This window comes from Prionailurus viverrinus, chromosome A2 (assembly GCF_022837055.1).
Source record: "Prionailurus viverrinus isolate Anna chromosome A2, UM_Priviv_1.0, whole genome shotgun sequence".
In the NCBI taxonomy this organism is placed as follows: Eukaryota; Metazoa; Chordata; class Mammalia; order Carnivora; family Felidae; genus Prionailurus; species Prionailurus viverrinus.
The window spans coordinates 17449022-17466928 of NC_062562.1; the positions used below are offsets into that span (position 1 = coordinate 17449022).

General features: G+C 40.4%; 1 protein-coding gene across 5 annotated transcripts in view; it reads left to right on the plus strand.

Annotated features, from left to right (window-relative positions):
* The first annotated feature begins 4335 nt into the window (after nt 1-4335).
* ARIH2 (ariadne RBR E3 ubiquitin protein ligase 2) overlaps nt 4336-17907 on the plus strand; it is a 48133-nt gene continuing 34561 nt past the window's right edge. For 3 of the 5 annotated variants that reach the window (XM_047831330.1, XM_047831346.1, XM_047831362.1), the window contains exons 1-3: nt 4336-4484; nt 7240-7301; nt 9222-9566. In XM_047831330.1, the coding sequence (XP_047687286.1) occupies nt 9318-9566 (249 nt within the window). In that variant the 5' untranslated portion in view covers nt 4336-4484; nt 7240-7301; nt 9222-9317. Of the gene's footprint in view, nt 4485-4632; nt 4884-7239; nt 7302-9221; nt 9567-17907 lie in introns of those variants that run through there. The other 2 variants (XM_047831335.1, XM_047831353.1) reach the window with 2 other exon arrangements.

Sequence of the window (17907 nt, forward strand, 5' to 3'; positions counted from 1 at the left end):
TGGTTTGTACTAGAGCAGCAGAAATGCCAAATCAGGACATACTATGGAGATATAACATTTACAGACTGAATGCAATATTTGAAAGGGAAAGAAGAGTCATAGAAGACTTGTGAATTTTTGGCCTGAGTAAACAGTGAGAAATAGTGGCATTATTGAGCTGGGACACATTGGAGGAATAACCAGTTTGGGGATAAAATTGAGTTTTGTTTGGGACATTGCCAATATGACCTCCAAATGGGCATATTGAATGGACACTTGAATATATTGAACGTGGAGGTTAGGGAATTGGGTAGAGCTAGAAAGAAAAATCTGTAAGTTATCAGTGTACTGAAGGTCCTTGGGCAGAGGTTAGATGAGATTGCTAGAGAATGAATGTAGATGGAGCAGAGGATGAAGATGTAGTGAATCTCCTGTGCAGTACTCTTCACAGCAATTTCATACTTATTTTACTATTCCTCTAATTTCTGCATCTCTTACTAGACCAAAGCTCCTAAACTACAGCAACTGTGATCTCCTTTCCTCTCCATTTATCTGACAACATGGTGCCTGGCCTTCAGCTGGCCTCAAAGAATCAAAGGCATTAAAGAAAAGGTTTTGTTTTGTTTTGTTTTGTTTTTTTAAGAGAGAGAGAGAGAGAGAGAGACAGAGACAGAGACAGAGACAGAGAGACAGAGAGAGAGACAGAGAGACAGAGCGTGAGAGGGGCAGAGAGAGAGGGAGACACAGAATCTAAAGCAGGCTCCAGGCTCTGAGCTGTCAGCACAGGGCCCGATGTGGGGCTCAAACTCACAAACTGTGAGATCATGACGTGAGCTGAAGTCAGATGCTTAACCAACTGAGCCACCCAGGTGCCCTTTAAAGGCATTTTTTAAAGGTGATTTGGCAGTATCTATCGCAATGTGAGATGAAGATACCAGTTGATACACCAATTCCATTTCTAGAAATACAACTCCAAACTCTTTACATCTATGCAAAAAGTACATCCAAGGGTGTTCAATGTAGTACTATTTGTAATGGTGAAAAATTGGAAACTGATGCCCTGCAAAGGGGGCATGGTCAAACAGATGATAATACATTTATACTAGAAAATACTGAGAAGGGGTCCAGCACTGTGGAAAGAGGGTAGGCTCTGGAGCCACATGGCCCAGTTTAGAATCTCAGCTTGGTGACTTCCTAGCTTTATAATTTTGAGCAATTACCACAACTTTCTGTGTCTTAGTTTGCTCATTTGTGGAATTGGGGATAATAATAGCACCTTCCACTAAGTGAAAAAAGAAGAATTTTATAATAGTCTGTTACCAACGGGGTGTGGGGCGGGGGGGGGGGGGGGGAGGGGGGTAAATGTGTGTGTATAGCTGTGAATATAGATATGTAGGTAGATGAATAGAAAGGATTCGGACAGTGGTAATAACCCCAGATAGGGTAAAGAGAATGGAACAGAGTTAATGGGAATATTCACACTGCTATAAACATTTTTGTATTAATTTTACACAACTTTAATGTATCAATATATTAGTTGCAGAACTCAAATCAATAAAGGCAAAGATGAAAGCTACATGTGTAAGGTATATATATGTAATATGTTATGTGATAGATTATATTTTCCAAAGATGGCCACACCAACATATATCCTATTCCACATGCTTTTCTTACAATGTGATACAATGTTGGTATTCCTCCCTCAAGGGTGGGGCTTCATTTTCTTCCCTTGAACCTCAGAGAACATTTGTAACTGCTTAAACCAATAATATGTGGTAGAAGGAAAGCTGTGTGACTTCAAAGGCAAAGTCATAAAAAGAAATATAGCTTCTACCTGGCTCTATTTTTCTTAAGACACTTGTCTTTGGAACCTAGCTATCATGTTACCAGGGAAAACAGACCACATGGAGAGGTCATGTGTATATGTGTTCTGGCTAACAGCCCCAGCTAAGCCCCCAGTTGACAGCCACCAAAAACCATTGGATGTATGAGTAAATAATTCTTCCCATGATTCCAGCTCCTAGCCTTCAAACATTCTAGCTAAGGCCCTAGATATTGAGGAGGAGAGATAATCCACTCTCACCTTGGCCTGTCTGGATTCCTGTACCACAGAAATCATGAGACTTTATACATTTTACATGCATATATATTTTGAAAATGTAATATTGTACACATCTCATTTCTTATTCTTATCACTTAAGAGTATATCAAAAATACCTTTCCTTGTCAATAGACGTCTTAGTACAGCATCATAGTTAATGGTTTTCTTTATTGTATATATCTTACCATAATTTAACAAACTCTTACTTTGGGACATTTTGGATCCTGCAAACATTTTCTATTTGAATCACCATTCCAAAGCACATATCTGTGCACATACTTTTATGCATATCCTTAAATGTTTTGGCTTCTTTTTTAAAAATGTTTATTTATTTATTTTTATTAACTTGTTTTTTTATTTTTTTAAAATTTACATCCAAATTAGTTAGCATATAGTGGAACAATGATTTCAGGAGTAGATTCCTTAGTGCCCCTTACCCATTTATCCCATTCCCCCCTCCCACTACCCCTCCAGTAACCCTCAGTTTGTTCTCCGTATTTTCGGTTTTGTCCCCCTCCCTGTTTTTATGTTTTGGCTTAATTCTTAAATCTCTATTTCCTGGAAAGAAATTTCCACTAGTTAAAAATATTATCATCAGCCCAATAAATGTTTACTTAATAAAGTAATATTGAAAATAAGGTTGGATCTGTGCCCTTAAGAAACTCACTTTTAGCAGGGGAAAGACACATGAACAAATAAGGGTAACACATAGGATTCCAATATATTGTATGTGCACCCATGTACTTGACACATGAACAAATTCTATTTTGTAAATCCAGTAATGCTACAGAAAGACTGTTTCCTTTTAATTGCTGGAGAGCATTTATTACCAGTAACCCAAAGTGAGAACCCAGCTATGAAACTGAGATTTCATTTGCACAAAATATATCTTAGTTTCTTTGCTAATTTAAAGGCATGTTTTGTCAAAACAAATGAAATAAGTGGATTTTAGTAGACTTTTATGTTGCTAATGCATATAAAATTCATAATCCTACAATTGTTACTCATTGCTACTAGTTTTCACTCCAAATTAATTTGGGCTTTCAAGTAGTTGTTTCTTTTGGGGGGGGGAGGGGTGTGAGGCTTTCTAGAACTTGGCTGCACCTTATTTAAGTACATGCTCTGAGTTAAACTGGAAGCTGAAAATCATGTATAAGAAATACAGGAGGGGCGCCTGGGTGGCTGAGTCGGTTGAGCAGCCTACTCTTGATTTCAGCTAGGATCATGATCCCAAGGTCATGAAACCGAACCCTGCGTTGGGCTCCACCTTGAGTGTGGAGCCTGCATGACATTCTCTCCCTCTACCCCCTTCCCTGCTCAAGCTCTCTCTCTCAAAAAAAAAAAAAAAAAAAAAAGCGATACAAGGATACATGCAAGAAGAACTAAGAAAAAAAAATCAAGAACTAAAGAACTCGTTACGCATAGTTATCTTGAATATCAGTACATACACGATTTGTGTATGGGTGGAAATAGTTTGGATTATGAGGACTTCAACAGCGAGGATGTTCCCTAACATCACCCGCTTCACACCCGCATTTCCACTTGTCCAGCAGCAACTTGAATGAGCCTCAGTGGCTCTATCTACCCACAATACTTGGCAACAGGTCCTAGAAGTTACGGGGAGACAAGATAGCACATACTTCCTATACTGTTTGAAGAAACCGTGCAGCAAGGCAATGTGGAATTTAAGAAACAAAATTTCTATTCACTCTTGTACGGTGAATGGGAAGCTGGAGAACTGGGCGAAAGAGTAAAAAGGAAAAGCCGAGCCCGGATGGTCTCTGCGGCTCGGGGGCCACCAGGCGGCAGCCTGAGAGTGTAGGCAGAAATTGCCGTCCCAGCGCGCTGACCCGAAGGCCCAGTTCTCTTTCCACCAGATAGGGGCCGGGAAACAACAGTCCTTTATCCACTCCACGGACGTCATTATGTCTTCTGTGCGCTACACTCGAATACAAACAGTGAAGCGAGGAGTCCATCAGAAAAACGCTGGTTAAATATCCTGGCAGGAGGCGCTGGTGAAAGCCGGAAGAGATGCCTTGACCACTCTCCAATAAGCCGACCCCTCTCCCCCGAGGCCTCCCTCAGCCTTCTGAGCCGGCCGTACCCCGCTCACACTCGGGATCTGAGTGCCGGGGTGTAGCGAAGCGCTCAGCCAAGGGACACTAATACCCAGCGCCAGTCGCGACCTCAGCGACCGCGGGTCGACCCCGGGCCGGAAGTGACGCAACCGTACTGAGCACTTCCGGGGCTGCGGAGACTGCTCCGCGGGAGGAAGGAGCGCGGGCCTTGACCGGCGTCGGCCCGTCGCCTCCGCTGTCGCTTCTGCTACAGTGTCCGATCCGTCTGGCCTGGCCAGACCCGGTCTGGCCTGCCCGGGCTCAGCAGCCGCGGGCTGCGGCTCCCGGTAAGTGTGCGGCGCAGGTCGCGGCCTTGTTTACCCCGGCGCGCCGGGGAGGGGGGGTGGGCTCCTCGCGCGCCTCCCTGGCCCGGCCGGGGCTCCGCCTTCGTCGCCGTCCGCGAGGCCCCCGTGCCCCCCGGCCGTCGGTTCACCGTCTCAGCTCCCAGCGCCGCCCGCGGAGGGGCGGCTGAAGGCCACGGCCGGGGCGGGCGGGCGCCTGGCGTCTCTCAGTTTTTTCTCCTCCCGCCGTCTTCTCAGCTGGTGGAGAGGTCGGAGGCCAGCGCCTCTGACCGACTGGCGCCGGCGCATCTGGGCCCTCCCTACCGGGCGCGCCGGGGAAACGCGCCGCCTCTGGGGCTTCCAACTCCAGTCATCTTTCGGAGCCTTCGCAGTGCCATTCGCACGGTTAGTTAACGCCCGCCTGCGAAGGGTCCACTGGCGCGTGGGCTCCGTGTCCTCGAGGCTGTCCCGGCGCCTCGGTACCGACATTCGGCCCAAGAGCTGAGTTGCCGTCTCGCCGGACGCTGCTGTGCTAGCCGCGGGAGAGGCAGCCGTGTTTTCGAATGACTTCACCTCTGTACGGATTGTTGCTCTGTCCCGTAGAACTTTCTGCCACAATGGACATATTCTATACTTCTGCTGCTAAGTAGGATAGTCCCTAGCCACACGTGGCTGTTGAGCATTTGACTTGTGGCTAGTGCTACTGAAAACCCAACTTTTAGGTTTTATTTAATTTTTAAGTTAAATTTTAATAACCACATGGGGCTAGTGCCAACCATCTTAGGATGGTGTAGTGTGGAGTTTTGAAACTAAGTTGCTGGTTCATATTTTAAAAGTGCTAAGTAGTTTTCTTTGGAGATGTAACCTTAGTAAATGACCATTCAGAGCCAAATATTATGTCTGGAGTAAAACATCGTCGGACTCGCCAAAAAGTGTTTTGTTCTTGTCAACTTTAAACTGAGAGAGAAGTCTTCAGTTTGGGTCCTTTAGCCCAGGGAGGGTGTCACGTCTTTTGAACACGTGACTTTGGCTCTGGAGGAGAAGTAATTTCTATTACTCCTCTGTCTAGGGTGTAGGGATAATAGCTAACATCTAAAGGAAGTTAAAGCGTTGTCATCAGTTCTGTTAATAAGACAATAACATTCTGGACCCTTTGAGCAATGTCGGCACTCTTTTAAGTAGAATTAGGGATATTTAACTTTGAAAAGATTAAGTGTTTAAATCTAAACCTAGAACACCTACTAAGTATGAAATGGCTCTTTTTTGGAGGGGAGTCTGAAAGTTTACCCTGCTTCTTGAGTATTTAGTTGGTGAGAAGCCTATGGGCAAACCTCTAAGCTCCAATCCTGGGGAGAAATCCAGAGAAAGTGGAAAACATGGCCTTTTGTTTTGATTCTGCAGGTAGATAGTATTAGGTTTTCTGGGAGGGTGATGGAGATTTATGAATCCTCATAGGTCATGAATCTTGTGGAAGTATTGTCTCTGGGTAATACTGGTTGCAGCAGTGTGATCTGGACAAGTTACTTAACTTTTTTGAACTGTAGCTTCCTCATTTGTAAGAAGTGGATGATAGTCACCTTGTAGGATTGTGAAGATTTAATGAGAATGAGTCAAACCTGAAATTGGCTGTCATTAAATGAGAACTAATATTGGTAGTGAAATTTTGTAGATGGGAACAATATTTATAGAGTTTATTCGCCCAAGAAGCAGTATCTTGCATAAAAATACAGGTTAAAAGATATTTAAAAAATCAGTTCTCTATTAAAAAAATTTTTTTTAATGTTTATTAATTTTTGAGAGACAGGCAGAGCACAAGTGGGGGGGGGGGGGGCAGAGAGAGAGGGAGATACAGAACCTGACACAGGCTCCAAGCCCCGAGCTGTCAGCACAGAGCCTTACCGGGCTCAAACTCATGAACCATGAGACCATGATCTGAGCCCAAGTCAGCACTTAACCGACTGAGCCACCCAGATGCCCCAGTTTTCTATTTTAGAAATAATTTTACATAATCATTGGACTTTAATTTTCATTTAGTTTATATTTACCTGTGTTAGAAGTATTTTTTTGAAGTTATAAATTCTGGTTTTCTAGGAAATCCTAAAGGATAAAGAAATAGACATAAGATTTCTTATTGAGTAAGCACGTAATAGTACTTAGTTTTGGATAGTGAGATCTGTATCTGAGAAGGTCGGATGGCCTTTGAGCATGTCAGAAGAGAGGCAGCAAATGGATGTTAATATAGCCTACTTGACATCCTATTGGGGACACTTTATTTCACAATAACTTTTTCATGAGTAAAGGGAGGTCTGAAATATTGGCGATATTCTGTATTAGATTATCACCATGGAAGTGACTTTATACTAAGTCTCATTTTAAGCCAGTTGCAGTTTGCTAACTTCTGTGTAACCTTTAGGATTGAAATTGTGCTAGTAATTTAGGAAATCTGAACCATAGGAGCAAGGTGGTGGGTTTCCAAACTGAGGAGAGGGATTGGGTATCTATTTACATCGCCGGTACTCCAGGTTAAATTATTATCAGCTGTTTACTTTGAATACTTTCTTTTTTAGAAGGCCATGTAACTCTTTTCAGTATAATGACATACAGGTTTCTGTGGGACTTACAAGAAAATAATTTCATAGTTACTCTGGTCTCTTGCTGCATATCCTTTTAAATGTCTTTGCTTTAAAAAAAAAATAATAAATTTGCAAAACCAGGGTGCCAACTTAAAAAATTTAAATAGAGTTGTGTCTTTTCATTTTAGATGGAAGTTATATGACATAGAATATTTGGGGTGACATCTTGAAAGATCTTCAAGAATTACAGGTATTTTTAATTTAAAGATTAACTTTTTTTTTTCTAAAGGAAAAGTACCATAGTTTATTTGTAATTAGGTCATTCTATACCAAACAGTTTGTTAGAAGTCAAACTGCAAATTCCCTTTTATTAATGTGATTTTAAAAAACTGGGCATTTATGGTTAGCATGTCAAACTTCAATTCCCTGCTATTTTTATAATATCATTAAAAGGTGGCTCTGTAGTCCTTTAGACTGGTTACAGAGTCAGTACACGTTCATTTTAATGTGTTTTAATTTTTATCTTTGTCTTATTTATGGTCAGATAGACTTCATATATACTTTTGCATTTAATCCAGATTTGGTTATGGAAGTTATTTACATACCATTCAATCCAGATGCTCTTGCATTTTAAAATCCTATTAGTTTTTAGATTTAAATCACTGTTTAATACTGTTTCTTGCAGATGATCACTTGGAACGGTACTTATGCAGAAAAGTTAATGGGTTTTTACCAAAATCTTCTCTGAGGTGAAGTTAGGACTTGTGATTGTTTTGCTTTCTCAACTAGTATTCTCTTTTCATTTGTAATTGAGTAACATTTTGACCTCTGAGGTTTTTTTTTAATAACTTGTTCCATTTGAACTCTTTTTCTTCATCTTAAATAGATTTTGGTTTTTCCTACCCTTCATTCGGTCAAGGCAGAATATGCGTAGTTTTCCTTCAATTTGTAGTTTTCCTTCACTATTGGATCAATTTCTTTGCCTCAAAGTACCCCTTTTAAAGAATCAGTAGAGGGGCGCCTGGGTGGCTCAGTCGGTTAAGTGTCCGACTTGGGCTCGGGTCATGATCTCACAGTCCGTGAGTTCGAGCCCCGCGTCGGGCTCTGTACTGACCGCTCAGAGCCTGGAGCCTGTTTCCGATTCTGTGTCTCCCTCTCTCTCTGATCCTTCCCTGTTCATGCTCTGTCTCTCTCTGTCTCAAAAATAAATAAACGTTAAAAAAAAAAAATTAAAAAAAAAAAAAAAGAATCAGTAGAGGGGTGCCTCGCTGGCTTAGTCAGTGGAGCATGCGACTCTTGATCTCGGGGTTGTGAGTTCATGCCCCACACTGGGTGTAGAGATTACTTAAAAAAAAAAAAAAAAAAAAGGATCAGTAGAATCCTTTAAAACTGAAAAATCAGTTAACTCTGCAGACTAGAGGAGGATGTTGAAGAGCTTTGTGCCTTTTATTTTTTCTTAACTAACTATGCACCTGTTTTTCAGATATCTGAGAGCAATGTCTGTGGAACAGTGGTATTTTTTTCCTAGACATTACAGAGGGAAGGAACTATGTCATTTGTGTACTTATGTGTCACCGCTTAGTGGGGTGTAATTAGCAAAGAGATTTTAAACTTTGGTAGTTCAGCCTTTAGGTTGCTTCACCTGTGGAGATGTGCCTTTTTTTTTTTTTTTTTAAGTTTGTTTATTTTGAGAGAGAGCGAGGGAGAGAGGGAATCCCAAGCAGGCTCCTCGCTGTCAGCGCAGAGCTCAGTGTGGGGCTCGATCTCACAAACCATGAGATCATGATCTGAGCTGAAATCAAGAGTCAGATGCCCAACTGACTGAGCCATCTAGGCGCCCAGTGCCTCTTTCTTAAGGACTCCCACAAGAAGGATAAATCCATGGGAATTTGACCCCTTGACATGGAGCAGATGGCCTTCCTTATTTACTTTTCCATGTGAGGCCCTTCTTGTGAAGTTACCATCATTAGCTGCTTCTGCCCTTCAAGGAAAGAGTTTCCCTTCGATAAGCTTGGGCAGGGAGATGATGGTGAAGTTTCCTGTATGAGACCAGAGTTGGAATAGGCCATAATGGGGGGTAGGGCCAGCCTATGACATTTTGATTTTTGAATGGTTACTGTTATAACTTATAGTGAAAGTAACACTTATTTTTTTTCTTTTCCTTCCTTAGAAGACAAAAAACACTAATGCATTTGAGAAAGTGGTAAAGTTTGGGGGGAGGGGAAAAAAACTGCTTTCCTGATCTGCAACTTGGCTGGATGCTAAGATGTCTGTGGACATGAATAGCCAGGGGTCTGACAGCAATGAAGAGGACTATGACCCAAATTGTGAGGAAGAAGAAGAAGATGAAGACCCTGGGGACATAGAGGACTATTACGTGGGAGTAGCCAGTGATGTTGAGCAGCAGGGAGCCGATGCCTTTGATCCTGAGGAGTACCAGTTCACCTGCTTGACCTACAAGGAGTCCGAGGGTGCCCTCAATGAGCACATGACCAGCTTAGCCTCTGTCCTAAAGGTGAGCAGTATTGTCAATTCCAGGTGTAATGCCCCCAGTTAAATCTAAATATGAGCTGTTGCTAACTGATGTCTCCTCTGTATTGATCAAATGAATGGCCCTGTAGTGAAACCAAATGTAGGTGTATGCTGCATTAGTTGGACACATTTGATGCTTCATTTTGTTTTCTAATATATGTGTATCTAAGGTCCTCAAATTCCCAAATTACTAAGAATTAAAAAGGAAGGGTGGGGTAGATTCGGGATAGACTGGAAGTACATTGAAGCGGAATTGCATAGATTAACACTGGTTTCAGAAAGTGAGTTTTATGAAACTTTATGAGGTAAGATATGATTAGCCTCAGGATTGTCATCCTCTACATGACCATGTATGAATGACTGGCAAATGTCTTGAGAGGTACCCAGGGTATGCCCTGAATAATTAGTGCCTCTGTGCTAATTGAGCTCCGTTATATCATAAACTAATGTCTAATGTTGAAAGAAATTTTAGCTTGTGTTTCACTGATTTTGGGGTTTTATATGGAAAATTTAAAGAGTTGGTTATTCCAGCAAGAATCTTATTTTTAACACTTAAACTAGCATGCATTTCAATCTTGCGCCCCAGGCCAGTTATTGTTCTTACCATGCACATTTTGTGCTATGTAATATTAGACTAGTACATAGTACACTCACATAGAACACTGTGTGCTATGAATATCTTTATGTCATTTAGACAATTTCCCAACATGTTTTCTTTCTCCTCTAATGTTGGCCATTATGTGAAAGTGGGGACATTTCTCTTATTTCATTGTTTTCGCTGACCTTCCTTCAGAAACTGTTATATGGATCTTGTTTTCTGCTCAAATTGAAGGTCAAGGACACATTGGCATGATTTCAACCAAATAATTGTCTTATTGGTATTTAAATGGAAGTAACTAAGATGTGCTGTGTTATTTTTGTAAAAGCTGCTTTATCTACTAGTTTAGGGATTTTTTTTTTTTTCCAGGTAGTCAGCAAAGGCTAACTAATATCTTGGATTTAGATAGTCAGGGCTTTATTACCAGCTAGTTGGAAGTTGAAATCTAAAACTTTTTTTGTGACTCACTTTTGGAAGGATTGGAGAATTCTTGTGCTCAGCAGAAAGCTCTGAAGAATGGAGACCCATTGGAACATCTGGATTTGGGATTTCTACACCATAACTTTAGCAAAGCTGCTGGGACCTCTGTTTCCAGAGGACATTTCCCTGGTAGAAAAAGAAGCATCAGGTCTCTTCCTCACAATGCACACCTCTCTCTCTGATCAACTCGTTTCTTTAACCATATTGTTAGGTTATACACAGTGTTGGCATTTAAATAGAAAAGGTGTCATCAGGTGTGTGGCTATGTGCTGGAGATTATCAGTTGACTAAGTTCATCAGGATATTCCATCTATGCATAAGAATTCTGTTTGTCAAGCAATCTGTGCTGATTTTCCTACCCTTTTGGAGAGAGGTGAGGGACCCAGGCACGTGTCCTCCTTTTTTTTAAATTGTGGTAAAATACATGTAACATTTACCATTTTACATTCTTTCTTCTTATTAAGCTGATACAGGGTCAGCCCCCTGGAAAGTCTTCCTCCCATAGAAAGCCCTCCCTTTCCTTCTTCACTTTTTATACCCTCAGAGGTCCTTCAGTCTAGCTTATACTTTTCCTGAGCAAGCCTTCTTGAGACCCCTACAACATAGTGGTTGTACTCTCCTTTGGTCTCAGGGCCCAAACATCACAACCCATGTATATTAGAGCACATACTGCAGTCTTCTGACTGCTTTATCTTGTTTAACCTTTTTGCATATTTTTGCATGATCTCTCCAACTAGATTGTCACTTCTTAGAGGGCAGAAACTGCTTTATTCCTTTTCTTCCCCATCATTCCTGTCTCAGTGTTTCATCCATAGTAGGTGTTGAATAATTTCTTGGATACTGTGATTTCTTGGATACTGTGGGTTTTGTCAACTGTTGATGACAATAGCTGATGCTGTTGGTATGAGCTAGATTCCCTAGTCCCTCTACTGTACATCCTTCTCTGTTGTCATGAAAAGGCATTATGGCCATGTTGTTCAAGTGTCAACTATAGTCATTAGAGATTAGATTGCCAGGTAAGGTATTATAGGAGAGGAAAAATCTCTGACAAATATTTGTAGTCGATTATGTAGGTATGAGTCTTTAAGGAAAACAAAGTTAAAGATCATGAAAAGAAGAAGCAAAAAGTACTTGGTGTAGAGATGAAGTAGTAAAAAAAGATGGAAGAATGTTGAAACACAAAGAAAGGGTTAAAGAGAAAATGGGGCAAAGAAGAAAATAGCCCATGAAAATTTAGATCTCGGTAGAAGATAGATTTTTTTTCCTCCCTCCCTAGACCTCACTGAGGAGCATGTTAATAACCCATTTTCTTTCTGGGGCTGGGCAGCAAGGGTCTGGGTTCTTTTGGTGGTTTGGCTACATATAAAGGGACTTAGTGGTGTTTTAAGTAGTTTGGGAATTTGACCAAAGAGGCTAGGCAAAAACAGCTAAATTAAGAGTAAAGAGGAAATCACACACAATCTTTCTTTTTCAGACTGGCTGAAAACTAATGTTTTTATTTTTGTGATATTTTATTTTTCTATATAATATATCATGAGGCAGGAGGGGATAATTTAAGTGCTGCGTTTACAGAATGGTGTTTATTGCTGCTTTGGCTGTTCTAGCTCCCCTGTTGCATGTGTATCAGAGAGTGGAGCTCAGTGGTGATCATCCAAATCACTGCTGGTGTTCCCCATTGATCATGGTGTTTGCACAACTCCATGACATATTGAGATACTTAATTATTTTATTGATTTAGGTGTTTGACTAGTAGAAAATATGACACGTATGTGGTTTAAAACTCTGCCATATGAACAGTTGTCTATGAATGAAAGCTAAGTTTGAGGACTGGCTTGACTTTTTCACTGATACTTGTGTTTATTTTACTTTGTTGTGTATTGTTAGTTGCCAATGGATGAGCCATTCTTCAGCATAAAAGTAACTTTATTATTGCCTTTTGAGATTTGACCTCTCTTAAATATTAAAATTCCAGTCTGAGCTTTTGGTGTCATAAGGGCCCCTGGTGTCAGGGTAACTTCCTATATGTGTTGTGAGACAGATCCATGAGTAAGATCATTAATTGAGAAAGGAAACTTCCCAGGAAATCAGATTAAGGGCTAAGGATAGACAACAGAGAAAATGCTTATCTGTTAGGGGGGGTGGGGGGGGAGGGCAGCTACTGGTGTTCAAATAATAGCAAAACTAGAAGCATTGTTTTTAGAATGAGCTGTCATCTTACAGATAGAATACAGTTGACCCTTGAACAATGCAGGGATTAGGGATGCCAACCCCCACACTGCCAAAAATCGATATATATATAACTTTGACTCCCCCAATCTTAATACTAATAGTTTACTGTTGACTGGAAGCCTTACCAATGACATAAACAGTCAATTGACACATGTTTTGTATGTTATGTGTATTGTGTACTGTATTCTTACAATAAAGTAAGCTAGAGAAAAGAGAATGTTACTAAGAAAATCATAGGGAAAAAACATTTATAGTACTGTAGTGTAAAAAATTTGCATGTAAGTGGTTTTGCCCAGTTCAAGCCCATGTTCAAGTGTCAACTGTAGTCATTAGAGATTAGATGATTGCCAGGTGAGGTACTATGTTGTAGGAGAGGAAAAATCTTTGACAAATATTTGTAGTCAGTTACGTAGGTATGAGTCTTTAAGGAAAACAGTTAACTTTTTAAAACACTGTATTTGTTTTTATATGAAACTCACACAAAGATTATTTGATTGTTATTGTTATAGATGAGAGAGGTCTTTTCTAGTAGTAACAGACATTTTTATTGCAAAATGTGCACTAGTTAGCCAAGAGGAATTTTGTCATTCAGTGAATCCTGTTAGTACTGTTCTGTGAAAATCCTGAGGGATTTGCTGTTGGCTGCTCAGGAAGGAGCTCAGCCATGGGAGAACCCCAGACAGTCTAGGCTGGCTTTCATTGGTGATGGGCCAGGGGAATCTCCTGCATGGTGCGCTCCTTCTCTCAGTAGCACATTAGGGGTGTGGGCGGGAGACAAGTGTTGTTATGTTGTTCAAGACCCCACCCAATTGCATAAGAAGGGAGAAGAAATAGTCACTTTGGGCTAGATCTAGTCTATGGAGCAACAGTGAGCTGTCTGAACTTGTGACTGGAGAACCTTGAAAGTGGAGTAGAAGGGCAGTGCAGGTAACACAAGTCCAAGCTCCATGGGTCAATGAATTGGGTGGAAAAGTTACCTTCTGTGCTAGAGTGGGAGACTAAGAACTATAGGTAAAAGAGAATAACACATGGAGGATCATAAATGCAGCCTGAGGTGTCTTTACTATTTGGAGGAAAGGAACAGAATTTTTAAACTTCTTCAGTGCTGGACTGCACTATTTACTTCTTAAGCCTGGTGTTCGTTCCCCGGATAGGATTGGAGAAATAGGCTGGTTGTGAGTGTTTTTACTACAGTTCTTGCTTTATGAATTGCTGTATTAACTGCAGTGGAGGTGGGAAAATGTTATGTAGAAATCTTTATTCTGCCACTCTTGAATTTGTTTTAAAATCTAGTGTTAGATATTCAGCAAAATGTGGCTGGAAAATCTCTTATGATTCTTCTGGATCATTTTTCCCTTTTGTGGATGAATCATAATTGGTTTTCAGGGCTTCTGACTCCCAAGTGCAGAAGTCTTTATAGTCTCGTGTTCAAAACAACCTGGTTTCTACGCATTTCTCACTTGTAACATGAGCAGTTGATGTTCTTAACACAAAATACCTTATATTTAACCTTTCTCTTAAGTGGCAACAAGTTTTTGTATATCTAAAAAAAGACTTTCATTTTACCTAACCAACTTTTTAATATCCCGATATAGCTGGATTTTGGACCATTTTATTTTTATTTACATATTAGTTAATGGTAATTGTTTTTTTATTACTTCTCAGGGGAAAGTATCCTCAAGCTGGGCTTGGTAACACTGAGTGTGTGCTGAGCAGCCGTCTGATTTCTATTTTTATGACCTGATGTCAGGTTTCTTTGCATGCCTGCATCTCAATAGAATCTAGATTCAATTTCTGTGTTTCAAATAGTTGGTTATTAGTGGGCGTGTTGACATACTTCATGATGCTTTAGTGTGGAAGTCTGATGTGTGTTTTACTGATGTATAAATTTATTTTAAAAGGGTGATGAGAAATGTCCAGAGTGACATTGAGAATTGCCTAAGACAACTAGTGCTACAATTGTCCCTGTCTTGCCAGTTTAGAAAGGTTATTGTCGTCATTGACTTTGTGTCCTCACTGTGCACCTGGCACCACATACAGTAGGTTCACCGTCTTTCAGAAGAGAAGCCTTTAATCAGATTCAAGGCCAGCTTTCATTCTAGTCTTTTTCTTGTGCTTTCACACAGTCATAGGAACCATGTGTAATCAAGGGGTGATTTTAACACCACACTTGTGTTCTAATCCTGAACTATTTATTTATTTATATTTAACCTTATATTGTTGAGGTGTTACTACAGTATTTAAGAAAAAATATCCTTCGTAATTCCATTAACCTATAATAAAAGTTTTCTTCCGTGCTTAGTATCCTTCAGACCTTGTCCGTATTCGTGTGTAATATTACTGTGCTTTCAGTTCATTCATTCAACCAATATTTATTGAGCACTTACTATCTGCCAGGCACTGGAATGATATTCTTCTGCTCTTTTCTTGTATACAGGCATGCCTCAGATATTGCAGGTTTGGTTCCAGACTGCTGCAATAAAGCAAACACCACAACAAAGCAAGTCAAATGAGTTTTGTGGTTTCCCAGCGCATATAAAAGTTATGTGTACACTGTACTATAAAGTGCAATAGCGATATGTCTATAAAACAATGTAAAAACCTTAATTAAGTATTTTATGGCTAAAAAATGCTATTACCTGAGTTTTCAGCAAGTTGTAATCACAGATCACCATAACAAATATAATAATAATGAAAAAGTTTAAAATACTGCAAGAGTTACCAAAAAGTGACACAGAGACACGAAGTGAGCAAATACTGTTGGAAAAATGGTGCCGACAGACTTGCCTGACCCATGGTTGCCACAAACCTTCAATTTGTAAAAAATGCAGTATCTGCGAAGGACAATAAAATGAGGTATGCCTGTATTTTAAGTATTTCCCCTTGTTTTTACTTCATCCTCATTAATTACTTTTAACGGGTAAATATCACACCATCATATTGAGCCAGACTTTTCCTGATGGGCATTTAGGTGAATACTTATATGTGTGACAGTTTTTGTGAACTGGTTATACTGCTGTGAACATTTTTGTGAATGTGGCCTTTGTGTCTGTTGGGCCTTGGCAAGAGCCTGGGCTGGTGGTCAGATGGTTGGGCTCTGTTCCCTTTTCTGCCATTTAATATAATGTGACCTTGGGTAAGTTCCTCAACATCTTTAAGCTTCAGTTTTCTCATCTGTAAAATAATGATAATACCTCCTTCACAGTATTAAATGAGATAATGCACATAAAGTGCCTGGCACGTGAATATTCGAACATGAATGTTCAAACAGATGTCATGGTGGAGGCAGGGCAAGCGCAGAAAAATGGGAATGTTACTTTCACATATTTGCTATGGTTCCTCAGAACATATTCTTAGGATTGTGTGTTTTGAGTCATAGGGTAAAAGCCACATTGTGGAAGGTTCTGGGTGACATATTGCTGATGATGCCTCTGAGTATGCGTGTGGTAGTTAGATCATGTACTTTGGATTCTTTTGCCTTCATCCAGAACCTCTGGTTCTCTTCTCCAGGAGCCCACTGATAAGAAAAGTAAAAATAACACAAAATGAATTTTGAATGGGACCAGGAAAAGAATGTAGGGGAATATAGCCTGTTATTCCTACCTTTCTGTTTGACTGCAGTGTTTGGTCTTGGGCCTGCATTGACAGCACTACTTAATGAAGTGCTCAGTTGATTTAGGGTTCTTATAATTGGGGTATCTCCTTGTGCTTTGTCCCACCCCCAGCCCCCCGCCAGCTTTAAAAATTTTGTCTTTGCCCCTACTGCTCTAGGAAAAATTTGAATGATTAGATTTCTCTGTCCAAAAGAGGGAAGACCTGTAGGAAAGATTTGAGAAAGGTACAGAGTGAGATACAGGAAGCTTTTCATCTTGCTCTTCCTAAAATGTGTCTGCCCTGTGGCTTGATTACTCAAATTGACATGAATTGTCAGATTTGAAGCTTATGTTTTGTTCCCTTTTCTTTGAACTGTCACAAACCTGTATACACATGAAATGGTTTTACTGTGAAAACCACAAGTTATCAACCATAAATAGAGAAAAATACAGGGAGGATGAACAAAAGTTGGTTTGGAGATTTTAAGAGAACAGAGCTGTTCTTATAATCATGAACAAAGAGTGGTCTCTATCTGGGAAAGTTGCTCTTTTTCACTAGCAGTTTCTTTCCTGGTACACGCTCTACTCACTCTCATTTCTTTTGTCCGTTATTTTAGGCTCTCACCATCATTTTCCAGAGTTGGTAGATAGCCTTGCCTTCTTTTACAAGAAATAACTTTAATGCCATCAAACTTAGCTTCCTGGATTCTCTGTCTTAATTGATGATACCACCATCCACCAAGCTGGAAGCTGAGAATTTACCCTTGACTCCCTTCTCCCACGAGGCCCTCCTTGATCCCCAGGCAGAGTTGGATATCCTGTCTCTCTACTACTGTGTGCACGTTTCTTGCTATGTACTTATGGTGATTAGAAATTGTAAGCCAGGGCTTAAATTCTTTGAGAGTTGCTTGTTGTTGATCTGACTGTCTAAGCAGGTCAATAAATGCAAAAGTTGAGGATTTAACCCCAAAGCTCTACTTCTGTGTGCTCCCATTGGTAGATAGAAGAAGGCATGCTTGTTAGAGGACTTCCATGAAGCCAGGTGAATTCTAAGCAGAGATCATATATACCTAGTAGATGTATGGTTCCCAGCTTGGGGTGCATCTCGGAATTAGTTCTGTCAATTCTGATTCAAAAGCCTGAACTTCATGCAGGTGTAATAAAACAGAATCTTCAGACACAAAGTGAGGTATTACATATTATATTGATGTGGAGAATTCATGTGGAAGTACAAAAAAATTGTGAAACAATTCAGGTTATTGAAGTGATGAGGAAAGAGTTGTGTCCTTTCTTTGGCTGCTGAAAGGATGTGTCCAGTGTTCAGAGTGTACTGATTTCATAACTGGAGTGGGAGTAGGGTAAAGACACCCAACTATACTGGCAAGTTGGATAGGTTACCTGTAATATTTTTGATGTCTAAACGT